Source organism: Canis lupus, chromosome 19 (assembly GCF_048164855.1).
Source record: "Canis lupus baileyi chromosome 19, mCanLup2.hap1, whole genome shotgun sequence".
Classification (NCBI taxonomy): Eukaryota; Metazoa; Chordata; class Mammalia; order Carnivora; family Canidae; genus Canis; species Canis lupus.
This window is the reverse complement of record NC_132856.1, coordinates 36,722,794-36,741,698: the sequence shown is the minus strand read 5'-3', so window position 1 is coordinate 36,741,698 and position 18,905 is coordinate 36,722,794. Positions and strand designations below refer to the sequence as shown.

Sequence of the window (18,905 nt, the reverse complement as noted above, 5' to 3'; positions counted from 1 at the left end):
GTTTTGGTATGGAAAATGTAAACTATATATTCTATATATTTGTAAATACATGTTTATATTTCCATATAAACATCAGCCAAAAATTGTACAAAGTTTGGGTATTAGAATCCTATGAGAGCATTCTACTGGTTATATATATATATATATATATATATATATATATATATATATATATATATTTTTTTTTTTTTTTTTTTTTTTTAGCGGAGTAGGGAGGGGCAGAGGGAGAAAGAGAGAATCTTGAATAGGCTCCACAACCAATGTGAAGCTCCATGCGGGGCTTGATCTTACAACACTGAGTTCATGACCTCAGCCCAAATCAAGTCAGATGATTAACCAACTGAGCCACCCAGGCACCCCCTGTGGTAAAATGTTAATGAGTGACAAGTCCTGTGACAAGTACCCATACTATTGGCATCTTCATTTTACAGATGAGAATATTGAGGATTAGCTAGAAGCAATGGAGCACAGGATTTGTACCCCAAACTTCCCCGATTTCAGTCTTTCCTTTTAACTCCTGTATTAAAGTACCTACTACCGTTATCATTCTAATGTTACAATGACTTTATTATAATGTTAGCGTTGTTGTTTCTCTTGTTACTGATTACTGTTGTTACTATTTATTATTATCATTAACTGACATTTACTCAGCACTCATTATATTGCAGATACTCTACTTAGTACTCAACATATATTGTTTCATTTACTTCTCACATCACCCTCTGATAGAGGGACTGTATTAGCCCCAATTTACACAAAAAAATTTTTGAAATTTAAAGAGGCTCTGGAACTTGCCCACGGGACATAACTTGTTAACATTATTTTATCAACCACCAAGACTTTACAAAATGCCCACTAGGTACCCATCCATGTACCAGGGTTATCTAGTGCTGTATTACTGGACAAGGAACTTCATAATAGCAGGATTAGGTTCATGGCTGTGGTTCAAAGACATTACGTATTTTACTATTCCATATTTCAATTTTGTTTCTGTAATAAAACCACGCAATTGTATCATGACCTTAGTCTCACCCTAAATAATACGGTGTAACTCCTATTTTATACATTTATTCAGACACACATATGTGTTGTTGCTAAGTTCAAGTAAGTCTGAAGTCAGAGATCCGTTGACTGATGTCGTCCCAGAAAGTATTCTTGTGATGCATAAATGATAGTGGATGAAGCCAACACAACGGCTTGAGGAATTATAGCTTATAGAGTTGCTTGGCAGATGAAATCACTTGACTAATTAGAAAATAATGCATTATGCTGTGCCTAGAAAAATCACAGCGCGGCAGGAGCGGAACTGGGTTCTGAGTTACTGTGGGCTGCCAGTCATAATAAAGCCTGTGCCTGTGTTCTTTATCTCCCCCCCCCCCCCCCCACTATCCCTACAGCCCAGAAATTGAAACAGACCCTGGAGCCTTGTGATACTGAATATCCAGCGTTTGTCTCTGAGCGTACCATCAAGGAAACCTCAGGGAACATTGCTTGTGAAGACTGCTCCAAGTAAGCCTCCCGCCTCCCTTCTGCTCAGTGTAGTACATGTGTCCGGGTGCTCACGATCACAATGAGAGATGGAAACATGGCTGCCCTCTTGTGTGAGGAAGTGTGTCCACCAGCTTGGAAGAAGCATCATTTGGCTTCGCTAGAGAGATCATTTAGAATTTGGGAAGCATCCGAAATGCTTGAGAACGCATCCTAGAATACATGAGGTTTTTAGTCGAGTTTTATTGTTGATTGGAAAAAGTCCTAAGGTCCTAATTGGTGTTTTCCCAGTTGACAGTTGGCCATTTCAGCTAACTGTTGGGAAAAAAAAAAATCCTTCAGTGCCTTTCCTAGTGGCACCAAATCTTCGGGACTCGCTGGAATCTGGTGTCCGGGGAATGAGTCTTGGTCACCTACTATGCATTTTCCTGATTACTAATGACATTGGGCCTTTTTAAATGGTTTTATTGGTCATTTGGGTTTCTTAGCTCTTCATTCTGTTGGCAGTTGCCTGTGGGGTGATGAGTCTACTCTTACTGATTTGGGTTGTGTATGTTTTGGGTATGATTTCTCTGAAGTTGTATGCTTTACATATGTGTCTTCCTCATCCTTCATCGGACTCCTCACCTTTTATGATGTCTTTACATGCATAGAAATTTTCCTTTGCTTTTATTTTAATGTAATCTAATATATTCTTCTGTGATTTGTGCATTTGTGCCTTAAGAAATTAGTCTCTGCCTCGTGTCATAATGATATTCTCATATAGTTTTATTCTGAACGCTCCAAAGTATTGACTTTCACATTTAGGACTTGAATCCCTTGAATGTATTTGTGTGTGTGCCATAAGGTAGGGTCTAATTTCATCTTTTTCAAAATAGTTGCCCTGTTAACCAGCACTGCTTATTGAATGGTCTTTTTTTTCCCCCAATTGATTTATCATGGCACCTGTGTCATATAGGATGTGTTCCCATCTGTATTCAGATCTGTTTCCAGGTTTTATGGTTTGTCAGGACTGATGTCAACCCCATATCTCTTAATTATTATAGCTTTGTAATATGACTTGATAATTAAGAGAAAAAATATCTTTTCCATACTCTCTAAGTTGTCTTGACTATTCTTATCTCTACTCTTTCATATTAATTTTGTAATCGGCTTATTAATTTCTATGAATTATGCTAGCGTTTTGATTAAAATTGCTCAAAGTTATAGATTAATTTGAAGATAATTGCTGTGTTGTATAATACTGGAAGTTCCCATTTATAAACTAAGTGTGTCCCTTTATTTACATGTCTTTTAACATAGTTTTATAATTTTGTGTTAGATTTATACCTTGAAAGCATATAGTTTTTCCTGCCACCAGAAATGGCATGCATTTATAACTACATCTTCTAATTGGTAATTGCTAGACTCTGAGAATATCACTGATTTCCATATGTTGACTATCTTGTATCCAGTTGCTAAATGGTCTTTTAGATTTAATAGTTTGTGTATGGTTTCTCTTGGACCTTTTTTTCACACACACTAATATCATTTGTGAAAATTTTCCTTTTTAAACTCCATACTTGTTTTGTTGGTAACTGGACTTGTTGAATAGAAGCAGTGAGAGTAGACAGCTGTATCTTGTTTCTAATTTAAGGGAATCTCTTCTAATAATTCCATGTTAACTATGATGTTTGCTATACGATTTTTTTATTGAGGTATAATTCACATACAATATCATATTAGTTTTAGGTGTACAACATAGTGATTCATCATGTGTATACATTATGAAATGGTCACCGCAATAAACCTAGCTCCCATCCATCACCTTGGAAAATTGATACAATGTCAGTGACTCTGTTCCCCATGATGTACATTACATCCCCATGATTTATTTATTTTATTGCTGAAAGTTTTTACTTCTTGATTCTCTGTACCCATTTGGTCTCCCTCTGCCTCCTCCCTCTGGCAACCACCAATCTGTTCTCTTCATCTATAAATATGAGTTTTGGGTATTTTTGCTGATTTATTTTTTCAATTCCACATGTAAGTGAAATCATGTGGTATGCTATTGGGTTTTCTAAATTGTTGTAAAATATTAATAATATTAAATTTGCCTCCATAACTATTTTTAAGGAGATTTTGACAGTGATTTTCTTTCAAGTTTGTTTGTTTATGAAATCGCTACACCCAGTGTGGGGCTGGAACTCAGCACCCTGAGATCAAGAATCACTTGCTCTGCTAATTGAGCCAGCCAGGCACCCCCATTGTAACTATTTTTAAGTACAAAGTCCAAGAACATTAAGTATGTTTGCAGTGTTGTGCAGCCATAACTGTTATCCATTTTCTGAGTTGCCTTAGATTTTTTTTTTTTTGCAGATTTTGTGTAATTATTCATGAGAGACACAGAGAGGCAGAGACACAGGCAGAGGGAGAAGCAGGCTCCCCGCAGGGAGCCTGTTGCGGGACTCAATCCCAGGACCCCAGGATCATGACCTGAGCCAAAGGCAGATGCCTAACCACTGAACCGCCCTGGCATCCCTGCCCTATATTTTTTGATAGATAACCTTTTATTAGGTTAAAGAAAACCTATTCAGGGGTGTTTGTTGCTCTTGTTGCTGTTGTTTGAAATTTGAACAGATGTTGGATTTTATAAAAACATTTTTTCCACATTCATTACTAAAATATTAATATGTTGACTTACATTGATAAAAATTTTTAAATTTTTAAATTTTAAAATTTTGAAATATATCATACATACTATATCTTTAAAGGTAGATAAATTATCTACTGTGAAAACATGCTTTCTTTCCCAGGATGGCCTTTCATTGCCTTGATTACAAAAAAATGAAAACCAAAACCATCTTGCTAGGTCTTCATGTTATATTGAATTTTCCATCTGTCCTCAAAAAGAAGAGGAGGCTAGGGTGCCTGGGTGGCTCAGTCTGCTAAGCATGACTCTTGATTTTGGCTCAGGTCATGATCTCAGGGTCTGGGATCAAGCCCTGGGTCTGCCTTTGTGCTCAGTAGGGAGTCTGCTAAAGTCCCCCCACCCCTACTTCCCACCTTCCACCCCAGCCTCCCAAGCCCTCCTCCCCCTCCCCATACTCTTTCTCTGTCTCTCTCTCAAATAAATAAATCTTAAAAAAAAAAAGTGTGGGCTATATTTTTCCTTTCATATATTTTCATTTGATTTTGCTATTAAGGCTTTATTAAGGTCATTTTATTGTCACAAAATTACTTGGATCTTATAAATTTTGTATAAGATTAAATTATCTGGTTCTTTTAGTTTGGTAAAATTTAACCAGAAAACTATGAATAGATAGGTTTTTCACTTTTTTTTTCTGTGTGAGTAATTTTGCAACTACTGAATTAGTTCGTTCAGTGGTTAGATATCTTTGGAATTGGTAATTCTATTTCTTAGAAAAATGCCTATTTTTTCCCACTTTTCATGTTTATTGCATACATTTGTTAATAGAGTTCTCTTTTGATTAGAAATGCTGCCACATTTGCAATTTTGTCCCCTTTTAAATCAGCCTCTCTCCCTTCCCTCCTCCTTTCTCCCCAACACCACCTCTTCTCACCCCTTTCCTTCCTCCCTCCCTCTGCCTCCCTCTTCCTCCCTCTTTCCCTTCTCTTCCCTCCTCTTTCCCTCCCTCCCCCTCTCTTCCTTCCTCTCCCTCCCTTTCTCCCCCCTTCCTTCTTCTCCCTCTCTCCCTACCTGTCCTTCCTCCCCCCTTCCTCTCTCTCCCTCCTTCCTCTCTCACAGTCCTTCTTCCTGCCTCTCCCCCTCCCTCCCCTTCCCTTCCTTCCTCTCCCTCTTTCCTTCTCCCTACCTCCCTCTTCCTCCCCCTCCTCCTCCCTCTCCCAGTCTCCCTTCCCTAACTCCCTCTCTCCATTGTTTCCTCCTTCCTTCTCTCCCTCTCTGTACCTCTGAGATATTTGCTTTCTTTTTCTTTTCAAAGAACCATTATTTAGGTTGTTAGATTTTTCCCTATTTTTTCTTTGACTCTCCATTTCGTTTATTTTGCTTCTTATCCGTATTATTACCTTTCTTCTATGTTTTGGGGATTTACTTTTTATTATTTTCTAACATTTTGTGTTTGTTGCTTAGCTTTTGCAACTTCATTCGTATATATAATAAACATATTATATATATATATAATTTCTCTCTGCATTTCAGTTTATACAGGGATTTCATTATTATTTAGCTATGATAATTTTCTAATTTTCACCGTATTTTTGATCTGTAAATTTTTAAATAATGCTTTAAGATTTCCTAGTATATAAGTTTTGAGGCTGTTGTCTTTTTCTTCTTGATCGCTGATTAAATGACATTGTGGTCTGTATACCACATGATCTGTGCAGAGACTTACTTTGTATTCTAGTACTTGTCCACGTGTTTTTGAAAGCAGGTTTCATTCTCTAATAGCTGAGTACAGGGATTAATGTGTATCTATTGGATCAAGTGTGTTTATTGTGTTAAAACTTTTGTTGTTGTTGTTCTATTTTAGATATCAAGCCCTCACCAGGCTTATGGATCTTTCCACTCCTTCATTTTATTCATTTACTTTGCTTTTTACATTTGGAAACTATGTTACTGTGGGCATCCCTGTTGAAGACCAGTATAGCTTCCTCTGATCACTACAGGCTAACCCTCTCTGGGAAAGTACTTTATGCGTCAGTGTCTATTTTGTTTGCTAATAGCACAGATGCAGTATTTCTTCATTTGGTGACATTTCCTAGGCATGTTTTCCCCTTTCCTTCCATTTTCAACTTTCTTTTTTGTTTTTGCCATTTTGCATTAGGATTTTGTCTTATAAATAGAATGCAGCTGGCTTTGGCATTTTTATTATCTCCATTATTGGAGATTTAATCTTTTATAATTTACTGTGCTTAGATAAGTTTGAATTTATTTCTGCCATCATCTTATAGACTGTCTATCCCTATACTCCTTCTTTCTTTCTTCCTTCCTTCCTTCCCTTCCTCCCTCCCAGCTTCCTCTCACCACCCTGTTCCTCCCTCCCTCCCTTTCTTTTGCCTCCAATTGGACCTATTGAGTTTTCTCTATTTCTGTTTTTCCCTTCCTACTATGTAAGGTATGCACTCTTTTCTTGTAGTATTTACCCTTAACCTTGTACAGGTTTCAGGATCTCTCCCCTCTCCCAGAACAAACTCTCAGAACCTCTGACTTGGATTACCTCTCATCTCTTTCATGTGATATTTCCTAACATTTTAGCTCTTCTGTGTTTTTACCCCACCAAATACGTTATTATTGCTGTTGCTGCCTGTAGTAAATGAGATATTTACCAGTTTGTCTACTATTTTTTAAAAACCATTTCTTCTTGCTTTACAGTATTTTAGAAGTTGTTGGGTTTTTTTTTCAGGAATGATCTAGAAATGGTAAATGATCTCATTCATTATCTGAAATGCTTTATTTATTATGTACTCTGCAATGATAATTTAGCTCCATGCTATCTAAATTGAAATATTTTGAAGATACTATTCTACTGTCTCCTGAGCTTTAGCTTTGCACCTCTATAGGTGGTCTGGATTTCCCCCCTCTCAGAGGGCTTTTAAAGGGCTTCTCTTTGATATTCTGAAGTTTCACTGACATGTGTCTAGATATAAAAATATCCTTCTCTGTGTTTATGTACTTTCTCCTGGGTAATTTCCCTCAACTTGAGTTCACTAATTTCCTTTTGGTTGTGTCTAGTCCACTGCTTGGAGTCCATTGAATTTTTAATGTGGATATCTGTCTGTTTATCTTTAGATGTATTATTTGCTTCTTTTAAAAAATCTGTCTTCTTATATACTTTAAAGTTGCTAAGAAAGTAGATCTGAAAATATCTGTGTATTCTTTATATAGATTCATATTCTCAAAATTTCTAGACCTAATTATAAAGGCCTTCTAAGGTTGTTTCAGTAGTTTAGATTTGGAGAGGTACCAATTTCCTTGTCTCTTATGTCTGCTTTCTTTCCTGGTAGATAATTTACTCATGGTGCTGTCACTCTTGACTGTGAAATGATTTTTACTATTAATTATTATTTCTGTGGGAACAGAATAGAGCCTGAGTTTCTCTTCACAGTAAATTTACAGTTGGGCTTTAATCATGTATCCTGTTAGTATTGACTGCCTGGGAATTCTTGTTATGTAAGTTTTTGTATTTCGGAGTTTCTGCATCATATAATTACAGTAAATATTTTTCCTGAACAGCATGTAGTTTCAGCTTAAAGTTTGATTTCTCATGCTAATACTGTTTTGCTTGTTCAGACCCCAGACAGCACCAGATTACTCACTTTTTTTACACTTAGCTATAAATGTTCAAGTTGGCTTTTAGTGTCTTGTCTTGTAAGTTCTTTTGTATTTAAACATGCTTGTGCTGTTTTACTGTTTCATCCAGCATATCTAAGTGTTTAGAGCAGGATGGTTTCCATACTGGCTTAATCTGCCATGTTATAGTTTACTATTCTGACCGAGGACTTTCTAGAGCTACCACAAGAAAGCATGGGAGTATAGAGGTTTAGCGCAGGAGCCGTGGCATCAGGAAGTTGAAAGTGTGCAAGCCCAATGACAGTAACTGCTAGCTGTGTGACCTTGAACAAAAAACCTAAACTCTCTGAAACTCAGCTTCTTCCTGGGTAACTTGGGAAATATTAATAGTAAGCATATCATAGGCTTGTTGTAATAATAAGGTGGGAAAATTTTTGTTGTGGATTTAGCATGGTGCCTGGAATAGAGTAAGTTCTCAATAAATGGCCACCTTTTATACCAGCATAATGCCATACCAATTTTGTATGCAAAGATTTTAGCCGCCATTAACTGTTCTATTAAAATGTGCATTTTCCTTTTGATAGCTTTATATCACTTCACTACTATAGAATTCCTGTAGGGAAAGGTACAGCATATATGTATATCTCTGATGGCCACAATTCATGTATACTTAAGGATTGTTGACAGGTCATGGCTCTGTGGCTCTGTGAAGTAGATTCCACTGATTTTATAATGACTGCAAACCTTTTTGACCAGAGAGATATATCCTCTGTAGTCATAACTACAGACTTCATAAGGTGGCCACTATTTCCTAGTGCACAATAGGTGATCAGATTTAGTGGAGTAAGTTAGGTTTTTTTATTTCCATTCTAAATGAGAAAACAAATAGAACCAAGATAGATGATTGCTAAGCAATCAGCAATATTTTTCCTTGTTGACTTGTAATTAGAAGCCAAAAATATGAAGGCAGTTTGATTAAAATAAGTAAACTAAGATTTCAAACTAAAGAGAGACCACTTTTCATTCAGTGGAGGTTACTGCATTCCTGCTATGGCCCAGGAACTCAGGTGAGTTGGGAAATGCAAGGATGGATAAGATATGAAGTTGACTTCCAAGGTGTTCACATCCACTCTGATGAGTCTGCTTTGAGCTTTGAATTCCACACTGGGTTCAAGACTCACAGGAGGTTGGCAAGTTGAGTAAAGCCATATACCATTTGCTGGAAACACTGACAAGACATTGCAGGCTTCGGAGAATTTTCATCTCAGAGCTTCAAGACCACCACCTGGTAACTCAGTCATATGCAACAGAAGCAAAATAATAAAGGCCCAGGGGTGGGAGTAGGGAGAGGAATGAAGACTTGTACTTTTCTTTTCTTTTTTTAGTAAATGTTTTATTGATGTGTAAAATGTACAGAAAAGTGTACAAACCGTACATTTGCAGCATGATTTATTTTCACAAAGTGAACTTATCTGTATGAACAGCACTCAATTTGAGAAGTGAATGAACATCACAAGCCCCTCAGAAGCCCCCTACCTGGCCATGCTAGGTATAGCCCCCACTTAACCATATGCCAACCACTCTCTCAAGTTCTAATATCAATGATTGGTTTTACCTGTTTCTAATGTCTAGCTTGTGAGGTGGCAATTAGTTCATAAGATACGAAGGCTGATGTATTAGTGACCTTGAGGGGAGTTTCTAAGGAATCTACTTACAGAACAAACTAAGGCTTTAGGGAAAAAAATTAAAGATAACTCAGGGCTTCAGTGTACATTTCTTGATTATCTGTTATATCAAGTGCCGTACACACTGGGGCACACTTGTAGGGACCAGAAGCTAATGAGGCACACACATAATTCCTGCCCTCTTGGAGTTTACAGATAGGTAACTAGGCAATGTCAACACTCCATGCTTAGGGCTAAGATTATACAGTAAATGTCACACAGAAGCACAGAAAGAGGCTTAGGGTGGTCAAGAGAGGCGCCTTGGAAGAAGTGGCATTTAATGTCAGACCACCAGGATATGTAAGAGTTAGCAGGTAAGAGTATCCAGGCAGAGGGAAGAGCCTTGCATAGGCAAGAGGAATTGTGGTTTGTTCAACAGATTGTTAGAGGTTCAGGGAAACAGGAATGCAGAGCTGGGGGTGAGGAGGGATGGGAGAAGAGGCAAGGAATGAGTAATGTTGCCCCTTTGATTCTCCCGTCAAAGAGAACTAGTCCTTTGAAGACTTCAGATGCTACTCCAATACCAGGATGGCACAACAGAAAACTTGTAAAGAAGGGAGAAAAAAAAATGATCCAATTCCTGATGATGGGAGAAATGACAGCAATCAGAGTGACAATAGTGGTCTCTTGAAGCAAAAAGTCGTGATTCAGATAGATCATTTGCTGCCGCAACTTTCCCCTGCACCACCAGCACACACACACACACACACACACACACACACACACACACACTGTACTCCTGTCCTAATAGAGGAAAAAACCCACTTGTTTCTCCTCCTCCATCCCATCCTCTTTTTAAGGATTAGAAATTGAAAGATCAATGGGGATAATTAGATGAGTGAAAAAATCAATCCATGACTATTTTTTTTCTAATCCAAAAATCCTTGTGAAGCTTTGTTATAAAATCATGTAGAGTTCTCATATCATACCAAAAAAGGCCTATGATAATAGTCTCAGATGTACCTGAAGGCCCGAGCCTTTGAGTATCTTTTGCATATCTCTTCCTCTCTTTCTTTGCTTCATTTTATGAAATGAAATTTATTAGAAGGTATATCAGAGGATTTATCAAAGTATTTATGAAGATAACAATTTGCATTTTGTACGATCTTTGTATTCTTAGAATGAAATATGCTAAGGAGAAAAATAATGTTATTTGACTTTTGTCATCTCTCCCTTGTTGATGGCCAGTAGATTTTCAACATGTTTGGTGGCAACCAGGAAGCTGAATGCACATTTCTGCTTTATATCTAATTCGTGTAGAAATTTGTCAATCTTTACCTGGAAAAAGTGAGATTTTGCAGAACTGGTTCTCTAAGACAATTACTAATTCTCGACCAACTTTGTAGGTAACTTCAGGTCAGGGGCAGTGACTTTCAAAAATAACACAATTCTACAGCGTTTGGCCAGGAGCGAGCTGGAAACTGAGTTTGGTGAAAATTATAGCATTTCAGAAATTACGCACTAAGATCTTTTTCAAAGAAAAACATCTCGCCTCCCGCAATGGAACATACAAAACTGTGTCCATTACAAACCCTTCTAAAGGCAGCGATTACTTTGCTCCACAAGCAATGGCAAACCATAGAGCAACAATCCCAAAGAACTGTGCGCTTCCCACGGGAACATGCTTTGTGCTGCAGTTTGTTGGGGGCTGTCATTAACAATCTTCCCATCTCTTAGAAGAAATCAGATGTCCTTGGTGCTTAAAATTTTGCTAGAACTCAGGAAACCATGTCAGGTTGTTCCGGCCATATAGTAAAAGTCTTTTTGGTCCCCAGTGATCTTTGAAGACTGGCTGCTCCTGACTTCGTTTTTATATCCTGTTTCCAGAATCTCTTGATGGTTTTATATGGAAAATACATCAGGAGGTGACTCAGTTGCTCTAAATAGAAACCTTCAAATTGGCAACGCTAAAAGTGGACATTTATCTCTATATCATAGACAGATATAACAGAGGGACAGTATGCAATGTTTAAAAAAGGATTTTCAAAAATATAGGGTTTATTAAGAATGCAGGAGCCTAAAAGAAAATAAGAATTTACATAAGAATGTCATTAGGGTTGGTGGTTTGGCTGCTTTAACCAATAATTTTCGTCATTCAATATCCCACTGATTATTAAATTAATCTGTTATTCAAACAGCAATCGAAAACAACTCAGCCCATATTTTCTGGGCATTTGTGACTGTCAACAAGTTTAACAAAATTGGATATCTAAAAAGAATGTAATGTTTTACTATTTCCAATACGTTTCTTTCCTTCTTGATACCCTCTCAACCTTTGCTGAGACAAGATTCACTTGGAATGAAAATCAATCTCTAAGTTAACTACTTCTAGCTCGTTAAGAAAAATAATGAATCAAGAATAAAGGGAAACATGTGTAACATGTAGAATGCCAGAACGTTAAAATTCTTGTCACATTTCAATGCCGGTAAGATATTAATTTTTAAGGCAAATTAGATTTTTTTGGTTGGTTTTGTGTGCGTGTGTATGTGTGTATATATATGTGTGTGTGTGTGTGTGTGTGTGTGTGTGTGTGCGGATGTCTTTTTTGGGGGGTAGTATCACTCATCGCTTTTCATAAAAATTATGTTGCCATTAGTTTCACTTTGGGATCAGAACACAAGCTTTGCTCATCTTCTTGGAAGCCCCAAAAGCTGTGGCTACACTTTCCTTCTCTCATCACTTCTCCCCATGCGCCTTTCATTTGTCCGCTAAACTGAAAGAAAGTAATTGGTCTCGAAGCTGTGTTGACATGTTTCGTGGGCTACAGTTCAGAGAACCATAGTTCAGGGATTCCATTTTCCTACAAACTACTCCAATTTCCTGTTGAGGTCTCACACTGGGTGGGCGTTTTACCACAAGTCTTCAGACTGTTCCCAGCGAATGCCCTGCAGGTGTTCTTACCAGTGGGCCTTCTGGAAACAACCTGTAAAATGGATCCATTGCACAATGGGGACATGGCGTCTTCCTGAGTCAAGGCTGAGAGGCTGGGCCCTGGGGTTGGACTACAATCTGGACTACCACACTTAATCATGCAAAAATTTTAACCAGTTATTTAAATGTCTGGGTTCTGCTCTGCTCATCTGCCCAAGGGGCATAATACCTGCCTCATAGAATCTGTGTGTGGGTTAAAAAAAAAGTACAATGCTCATACTTAGCACAGTGCCCAGTACAGAGTAAACGCTGCATAAATGGGAGATATTTTTATAGAGCACAATCCACAAACCCATCTGTGTTGACAGGGATATAGGAAAACCACAGAACTCCAGTCAGGCTCCTCTTCCAGATTTCTTAGGCTGGAAGGTAAAACTAATAGTTTCAATCAGGAAAAGTAGTTGGTGAGGTTTTTGCTCCAACAAGACTGTCCTAGATAAAGTAGATCTTGGATTTTTGCCACTTCCTGGATCTACTTGAGCGCTTGGTTCATTAAAAAAAAAAAAAAAAAATGGAAATCTGAATTAGAGACTACACATATATTCAATAGTGATCAGATACTTCATTATACAAATTGGACACAGACTTTGCCCGTGGGAGTACATTAGTGTCATGAATAATGTAATTTGTAGGCGTTAAAATGTAACAGTTTTAACCACTTAATTTGCAAGAGCACACTAATTTGTTGAAATATTTTTGTATCTCCTGCTCTATAGATTCTTGCCAAACTACTGTACTCAATCTTGTTTAAAATGTGTAAATAAATGTGATTCAATTTCCCATGAAATAATCATTGGCCCTTTCCAGCAGGCTTAGTTCACTTCTAAACAAGACAACTTTTCCACTCTACAATGAGATTAACACCAAAGGTCAAATTCTTCTCTTTGGAGATTGAGAGCTGTGCATCTTCTTTTCCTCCATGTTTTCCCTTGGTGTCATTTTTACTCACTTATACCTTGCCATGTTGGCTGGGTAATATACAGAGCTGTGGATCACCCAAATCAAAATAGTTCCTGTCCCTTTGAATTTTACAGTGTCACACCCGCACTGTGGCAGAAGAAAACCAGCCTCCTCCTCCTTGCTAAATTCTTGCTTCCTATTCTGTATCTCAGAAAGCTGGTAGAAATAACTTCTGGATCCTAAAAGCAATTTATTTTCATCAAAAAAAAAAAAAAGATTTAAAACATGATTATCAAATCTGTAAGTTTCTTAACACTTGGTCATCTAATGTTGAGAATGTGCCACTCATCCCTTGATAAAGGGCTACCTTCTTTTCATATTATGGGTGTGGTGCCAGGTTTGAATAATTCAGTACTAGCTCTGACAGTCAACAGCCTCGTTAGTGCTGTATGTGTGTGGTTGCTAAAAACATGTTGGCTTAAAACTTAAAAAAGGGGAAGGGGAGGTAAATGCTTGTCTTGGGAGTTGTACTTTGAATTGTTGAAATAGTGCCGGAAGATGAAAACATGTCCCAGAGGCATTAGAATAATTGGGATTAAAACCTCTAGTTGATTTCCCTACCAGTTCTTTGGATCTCAATTCAATGAGGTACTTCACCGGAGACACGACTTTACTGGTTCTCTTTCTCAGATGCCCACAGGATAAGGGTGCCCTATTCCAAATGCAAGGACGATTACAACTTTGAGGTTCCAGATAGAATAGTGGTTGTGTAGGTGTTGCTATCTTTACTTGCCCTTTGATAATCAGTGTTTGGAGAGGTTTTAGTACAGGAAATGTTGTAAATTACTGTTTTCCCTCTCGAGTCCATGATGCAAAATGAGAGGGGCGCATGTCTATAATGACTAGGCAGGTCTCTACCTGACATGAATTAGTCTCACAATTTCCCATTTGTACATTTCTTAATGTGTGGGAAAGCGGGGTGGGAGCACATGTAAGTTTGGCTGGGCTCACAACACAGTGAGGCTTTCCTCTTCCATGCCGGAGGGTAGGAGACCAGCATAGCCAAGGAATATTTTTAGAATGTTTATTTGCATGTGGAATGGAGGAGTGCAGAGCTGTATCCACACTATTGACGTTTTCGAGCTGCATTTCTGCGGTGCATTGTCTCCATCCCGATGGCTGTTTGTGCTGTGACGCCCACCATCCCTACCTCAAAGAGCAGTCTGTGTGCCTCCCTTGGGCTGCCTGTTGCTGCACCTGAAGTGGCTTAGCAAGTTGCCAAAACCCTATAGATGTGTGTTTATTAACTCTCCAGCTTGCCCTCCATTTGTTTAGCTTGGAAAGAGTTTATATATTCCTATGGGTATTAAAAACCCATCTGATGTATTAAAGGAGCTCAAAGGATCAAAAGTAGAAATGCTGCTTGAAATGCAGCATATTGAATATAGACATAAAATTTCTAGACACAAACTACTTTTTCACAGGACATTTTGTATACTCAAGGGAATTCATTTTTTAATGATCAGCTTTTCTTTGGGATTGGCATTTCTCTCTCTCTTTCTCTTTCTCTTTCTCTCTCTCTCTCTCTTTCTCTCTCTCTCTCTCTCTCTCTTTCAGGTGAACTCTACTTCCACCTTTTTAGGATTGCTCATGATTTTGACAGGAAAAGCCCTTGGCAACCTAGGGGTGGCAGACAATAATCTCTGTACCATCCTTATGCCTAGGAAGATATAGCCTAAGATCCTTAACAAACACATCAGCCACCAGCTAATGACTGAGGTTCTTTGTGCATTTGGTAGAAAAATGGGTGGAGAAGTTCCAAGATGAGGATCAGAACCACCCATGACCCACATAATTAGAGGTGTAACTGATGAGTCAAAATGATAAGGGAGAAATTCTCAGGCTAGGATCCTTGTATCAGGTGCTTCTCAAACAATACACTGCAACATGGGCTTTTAGAAAACAAATTGGTCATTTCACAAATGATTCCATTTCTGTTCACACAGATTGCCCCTGCATCCTTGTATTATTTTAGTACATCCAAGCCTATCTGAGAATTTATATACGATTTCTGTTTACTGAATGTCTGCTTTTTGCTGAGAGCTCCATATCTATTTCCATGTCTAGCATTCTTTCCATTTTTTCATTTCATCTGCATTTCACAAAGCAGGAACTCGAGGCTCAGAGTAGTATAGGCCCTGACCAGTGTTACAGAGTTGCTAAGTACTTGATTTGAGTTAGGTCAGCATCTGCCTGACTCTGAAGCCTGATAGTGAATTCCCGTGGCATCCAGGTGAGTGCCTCTCTGTCATGGTACCAAGTCATTATGTCAGACTGGGTTCATCTCACCATTAAGGTTTCCTTTGGAAACTGACATTTCCACTCTTCACCTGACCTATGGAAAGAAATTACAAACATCCAGTTTGATGAGTGCCATGTACTTCCTGAATGCCAGTTTCATACAAATCTCCATCAGATCGATCTACTTAGAGGTTTTCTCACAGCACCTAGCACATAACTGTTTAAGCATCTGTTTATTTGTCTTTCTCCCCCACCAAGTCAGGTGAAGTAGGCTGGAACAATGGTAAAAAGAGTTCAGGCTTTGGTATCATGTGAACCTGGGTTTGAATTCTCAATGCCATCACTTCCCAATTGGGTGACCTTTGCCAACAAATGAATTACACATCTCAGTTGCCACCTATTTATCTCTTAAATGATGACACTAATAGTGCCTACAGGTGGGGTTGAAGTGAACATTACAAGGTACAATTATTTAACAACAACAACAACAAAAGCCTCATCCAGCACCTGGCAAAGTTTAGTTGGTGTTCAATGGCTCAGAGGTCTTCTACTGAATTCACTATAGTTGGCATGTCATGTTAATTCTTGTATTCCTAGCACTTAAAATATGGCTTTGCATATAAAATAGTACTCAGAAAACTGTTGATTGAGACAAAGTTTCCCAGGAGGATTAATTCTTAAGTGAGCAACAAGAGGCAGGGTATGTGTATTTCTAGTAGCTGAGATACCTGTTATTTTGTGTGATATTTGAAAACAAGTATGTATGTGTTTTGGAAACAACTAGAATGTCAGATTTCCAAGAGTAGAAATGAAACTTTGTGATTTTCCTTAGGAAAAGAAAAGATGGTCTGGGGAAGGGAACTGGCTAGCTTAAGGTCCCACAGGGAGAAGCAGCTGATTCCAAATGCAAAGCCCAGTTGACAGCCTGTTTAGGAATTTTTCTCTGTCACATTGTTTCTTCTCCATAGCTGATAATTTTTAAAATACCTGTTAACTACCTAGCTGAATACATAAAGAAATGATTATATAAAATATGATACACAAATATAGTAAATAATTCAAATAGTACATGAGGATATGCAATGAAAATTAAATCTACTCCCCAAGCTGATACTTTTTAAAATAACTATTAACTGAACACATAAGTGATTATACAAAGTATGATACACATATATAGTAAATAATCCAAATACCATAAGGATATGCAATGAGAATTACATGTCTTACCACCCAGGACCCCTGGCAACCTGTCTAGAAGACAAATACTGTTCCTAGGTCCTACTGCATCCCTCCAAGGATGTCTTCTGCAAATAAAAATACACAGGCAAATTCAATGTTCTACTGCTGAATTTGCAGGAATTTTTGCAGGAATGAGAATTTTTTGCGGGAATGAGAGCATACTACACATACTGTACTTTACCTTTCTTCCCCCACATGATCTATCAGAAACTTCACATCATTACACAGATTTGCCTTATTATTAAAAAAAAAAATCACCTGAGATTCCATTTGGAGGGATATTTTCATTTAACCTAAATTGGACACAACACATTGGCTACTTGAAGCTGAGTAGGGAGGACTGTTCTTGTATAATATTAATTTATTTATTTGTATGATAAATGACTAGAAGAATTGATGGGTCAGAGAGTTTACATGGTTGTAATTTTGATATCCTGCAGAAATGCACACTGGAGATGTTAGACCAATTTGCATTTCTACCAATTTATGAGGACTTATGTTAGTTATACTCTTACCAACACAGTATGTTATCAAAATGTTGTGTGCTTTGTCAATCTGGTAGATGAAAAGTAGAATATCATTGTTGTCTTCTATTCATGACTGTGACTAAATATATTTTCTATGTCTTCAAGCCATTTATATTTCTCTTTTCCTGTGTTCTCCAATTAGGTCCTTACCTCTATTTTCCTCTTGTTGTTCTCTTCTTTTAAGGTATTAGATTTTTATATTAAGCTTTATAATAACAATATTAACTATTTATGTCATGTATTATGTGAAAAACAGAACTTATCATGATTATTTTCTCATTACAAAAGTAATACATGGTCTTATGGAAACAGCAGAGAAGTATCTATAGTCATCCTTCAGGAGTAAAACAACTTATAGAATTTTGATGTATTTGCTTTCATTCATGTTTTTTGTAAATTATTTACATCTTTTGTTTTTCAAAAATGGCACAATATTATAAATATTATTTTATAACATTCTTTTACTTGAAATGCTGTGAGCATATTTCCTTGCCCTTAAATAATTCTGCAATATAAATTTTTAAAATAACCACATAGTGTGTAGGTTTACTAGTTTCCTTAGCCAATCCCATTTAGGCTGTTTATAATATTTGCTATATAAACAATGACATCCTTAAATGAATGTCTTTACTCTAAAACTCTATATATCCATGTAATTATATGTTTAGTATCAATTCCTAGAAGTGAAAGAATTGGGAACCATTCTTTGTTAAGATAAGTCTCGATAACAGTTACATAATATAGATATAAAGTTTATTTTTTCTCTTGATTCCTTTTTCTGTTGCTTACTTTTGGGGAAATGACATAACTTTTACAAAGAACAGATAATAGGAAGAAGTTATTTTCCAAAAAAATCTTCTTCAGGAAGAAATGATGCCAACTGAGAGTAGAAACGTAGTTTGGTGTAAGCCTTTATTTCTCATAATAAGGTGATCGAGGAGAAGCCTGTTTGTAATTTAGCCTAAGACATAAGAGAAACAGAAAGCACAGTAGTGATAGACAGGTTTACACATTTAATGCTTTTGTTAGTAATCATTTATAAACCTCCTTAGATGATTTTTAAAAGTCTACTTTTAACAAAAGGTATCGACTTCTAGTGGGGTGCCAAGTTAATTATTTCAACTTAATAATAAGCAACGCTGAAATGACATTACACAGGCTTGTGGAGGGAGTCACAGAAAAATAAGCCTCAGAAACGCTTTCTGAATGTGTGAGCATGGCTGGAGATACAAGTAATCAGGAAAATCAAAGCAACATGAAAAATTGTTGAGACTAATGAGCCCTGATGAAAACAGGATAAAGTGCTCAGGGTGTATGCAGCCACACAGTTCTCTGAGTGAGTCTGTGTGTTCCAGAATGCCTCCTTCAGCCTACAGTCAATCTCTCAAATAAATTGGGCAAATGCTATTGATTCTAACCATTTCCTGACTTGGGTATTCATCTCTTCTTGTGTCTTCACTTGGCCTTCAGATGCCTATCAAGCCTGGGAAATTGACTTGGCTTTTAAGAAAGGAGGCAAAACAAATAGTATACAACCTTGT

The 18,905-nt window shown here is 37.4% G+C and overlaps 1 protein-coding gene across 10 annotated transcripts in view; it reads left to right on the top strand.

Annotated features, from left to right (window-relative positions):
* CACNA2D3 (calcium voltage-gated channel auxiliary subunit alpha2delta 3) overlaps nt 1-18,905 on the top strand; it is a 945,543-nt gene that overhangs the window by 895,306 nt on the left and 31,332 nt on the right. For all 10 annotated transcript variants that reach the window (XR_012011921.1, XM_072785849.1, XM_072785848.1 and 7 more), the window contains one exon: nt 1,398-1,509. Coding sequence is in view for 9 of the 10 variants with exons in the window: in XM_072785849.1 (XP_072641950.1) it covers nt 1,398-1,509 (112 nt within the window). In the remaining variant the exon portion in view is untranslated. The remainder of the gene's footprint in view (nt 1-1,397; nt 1,510-18,905) is intronic.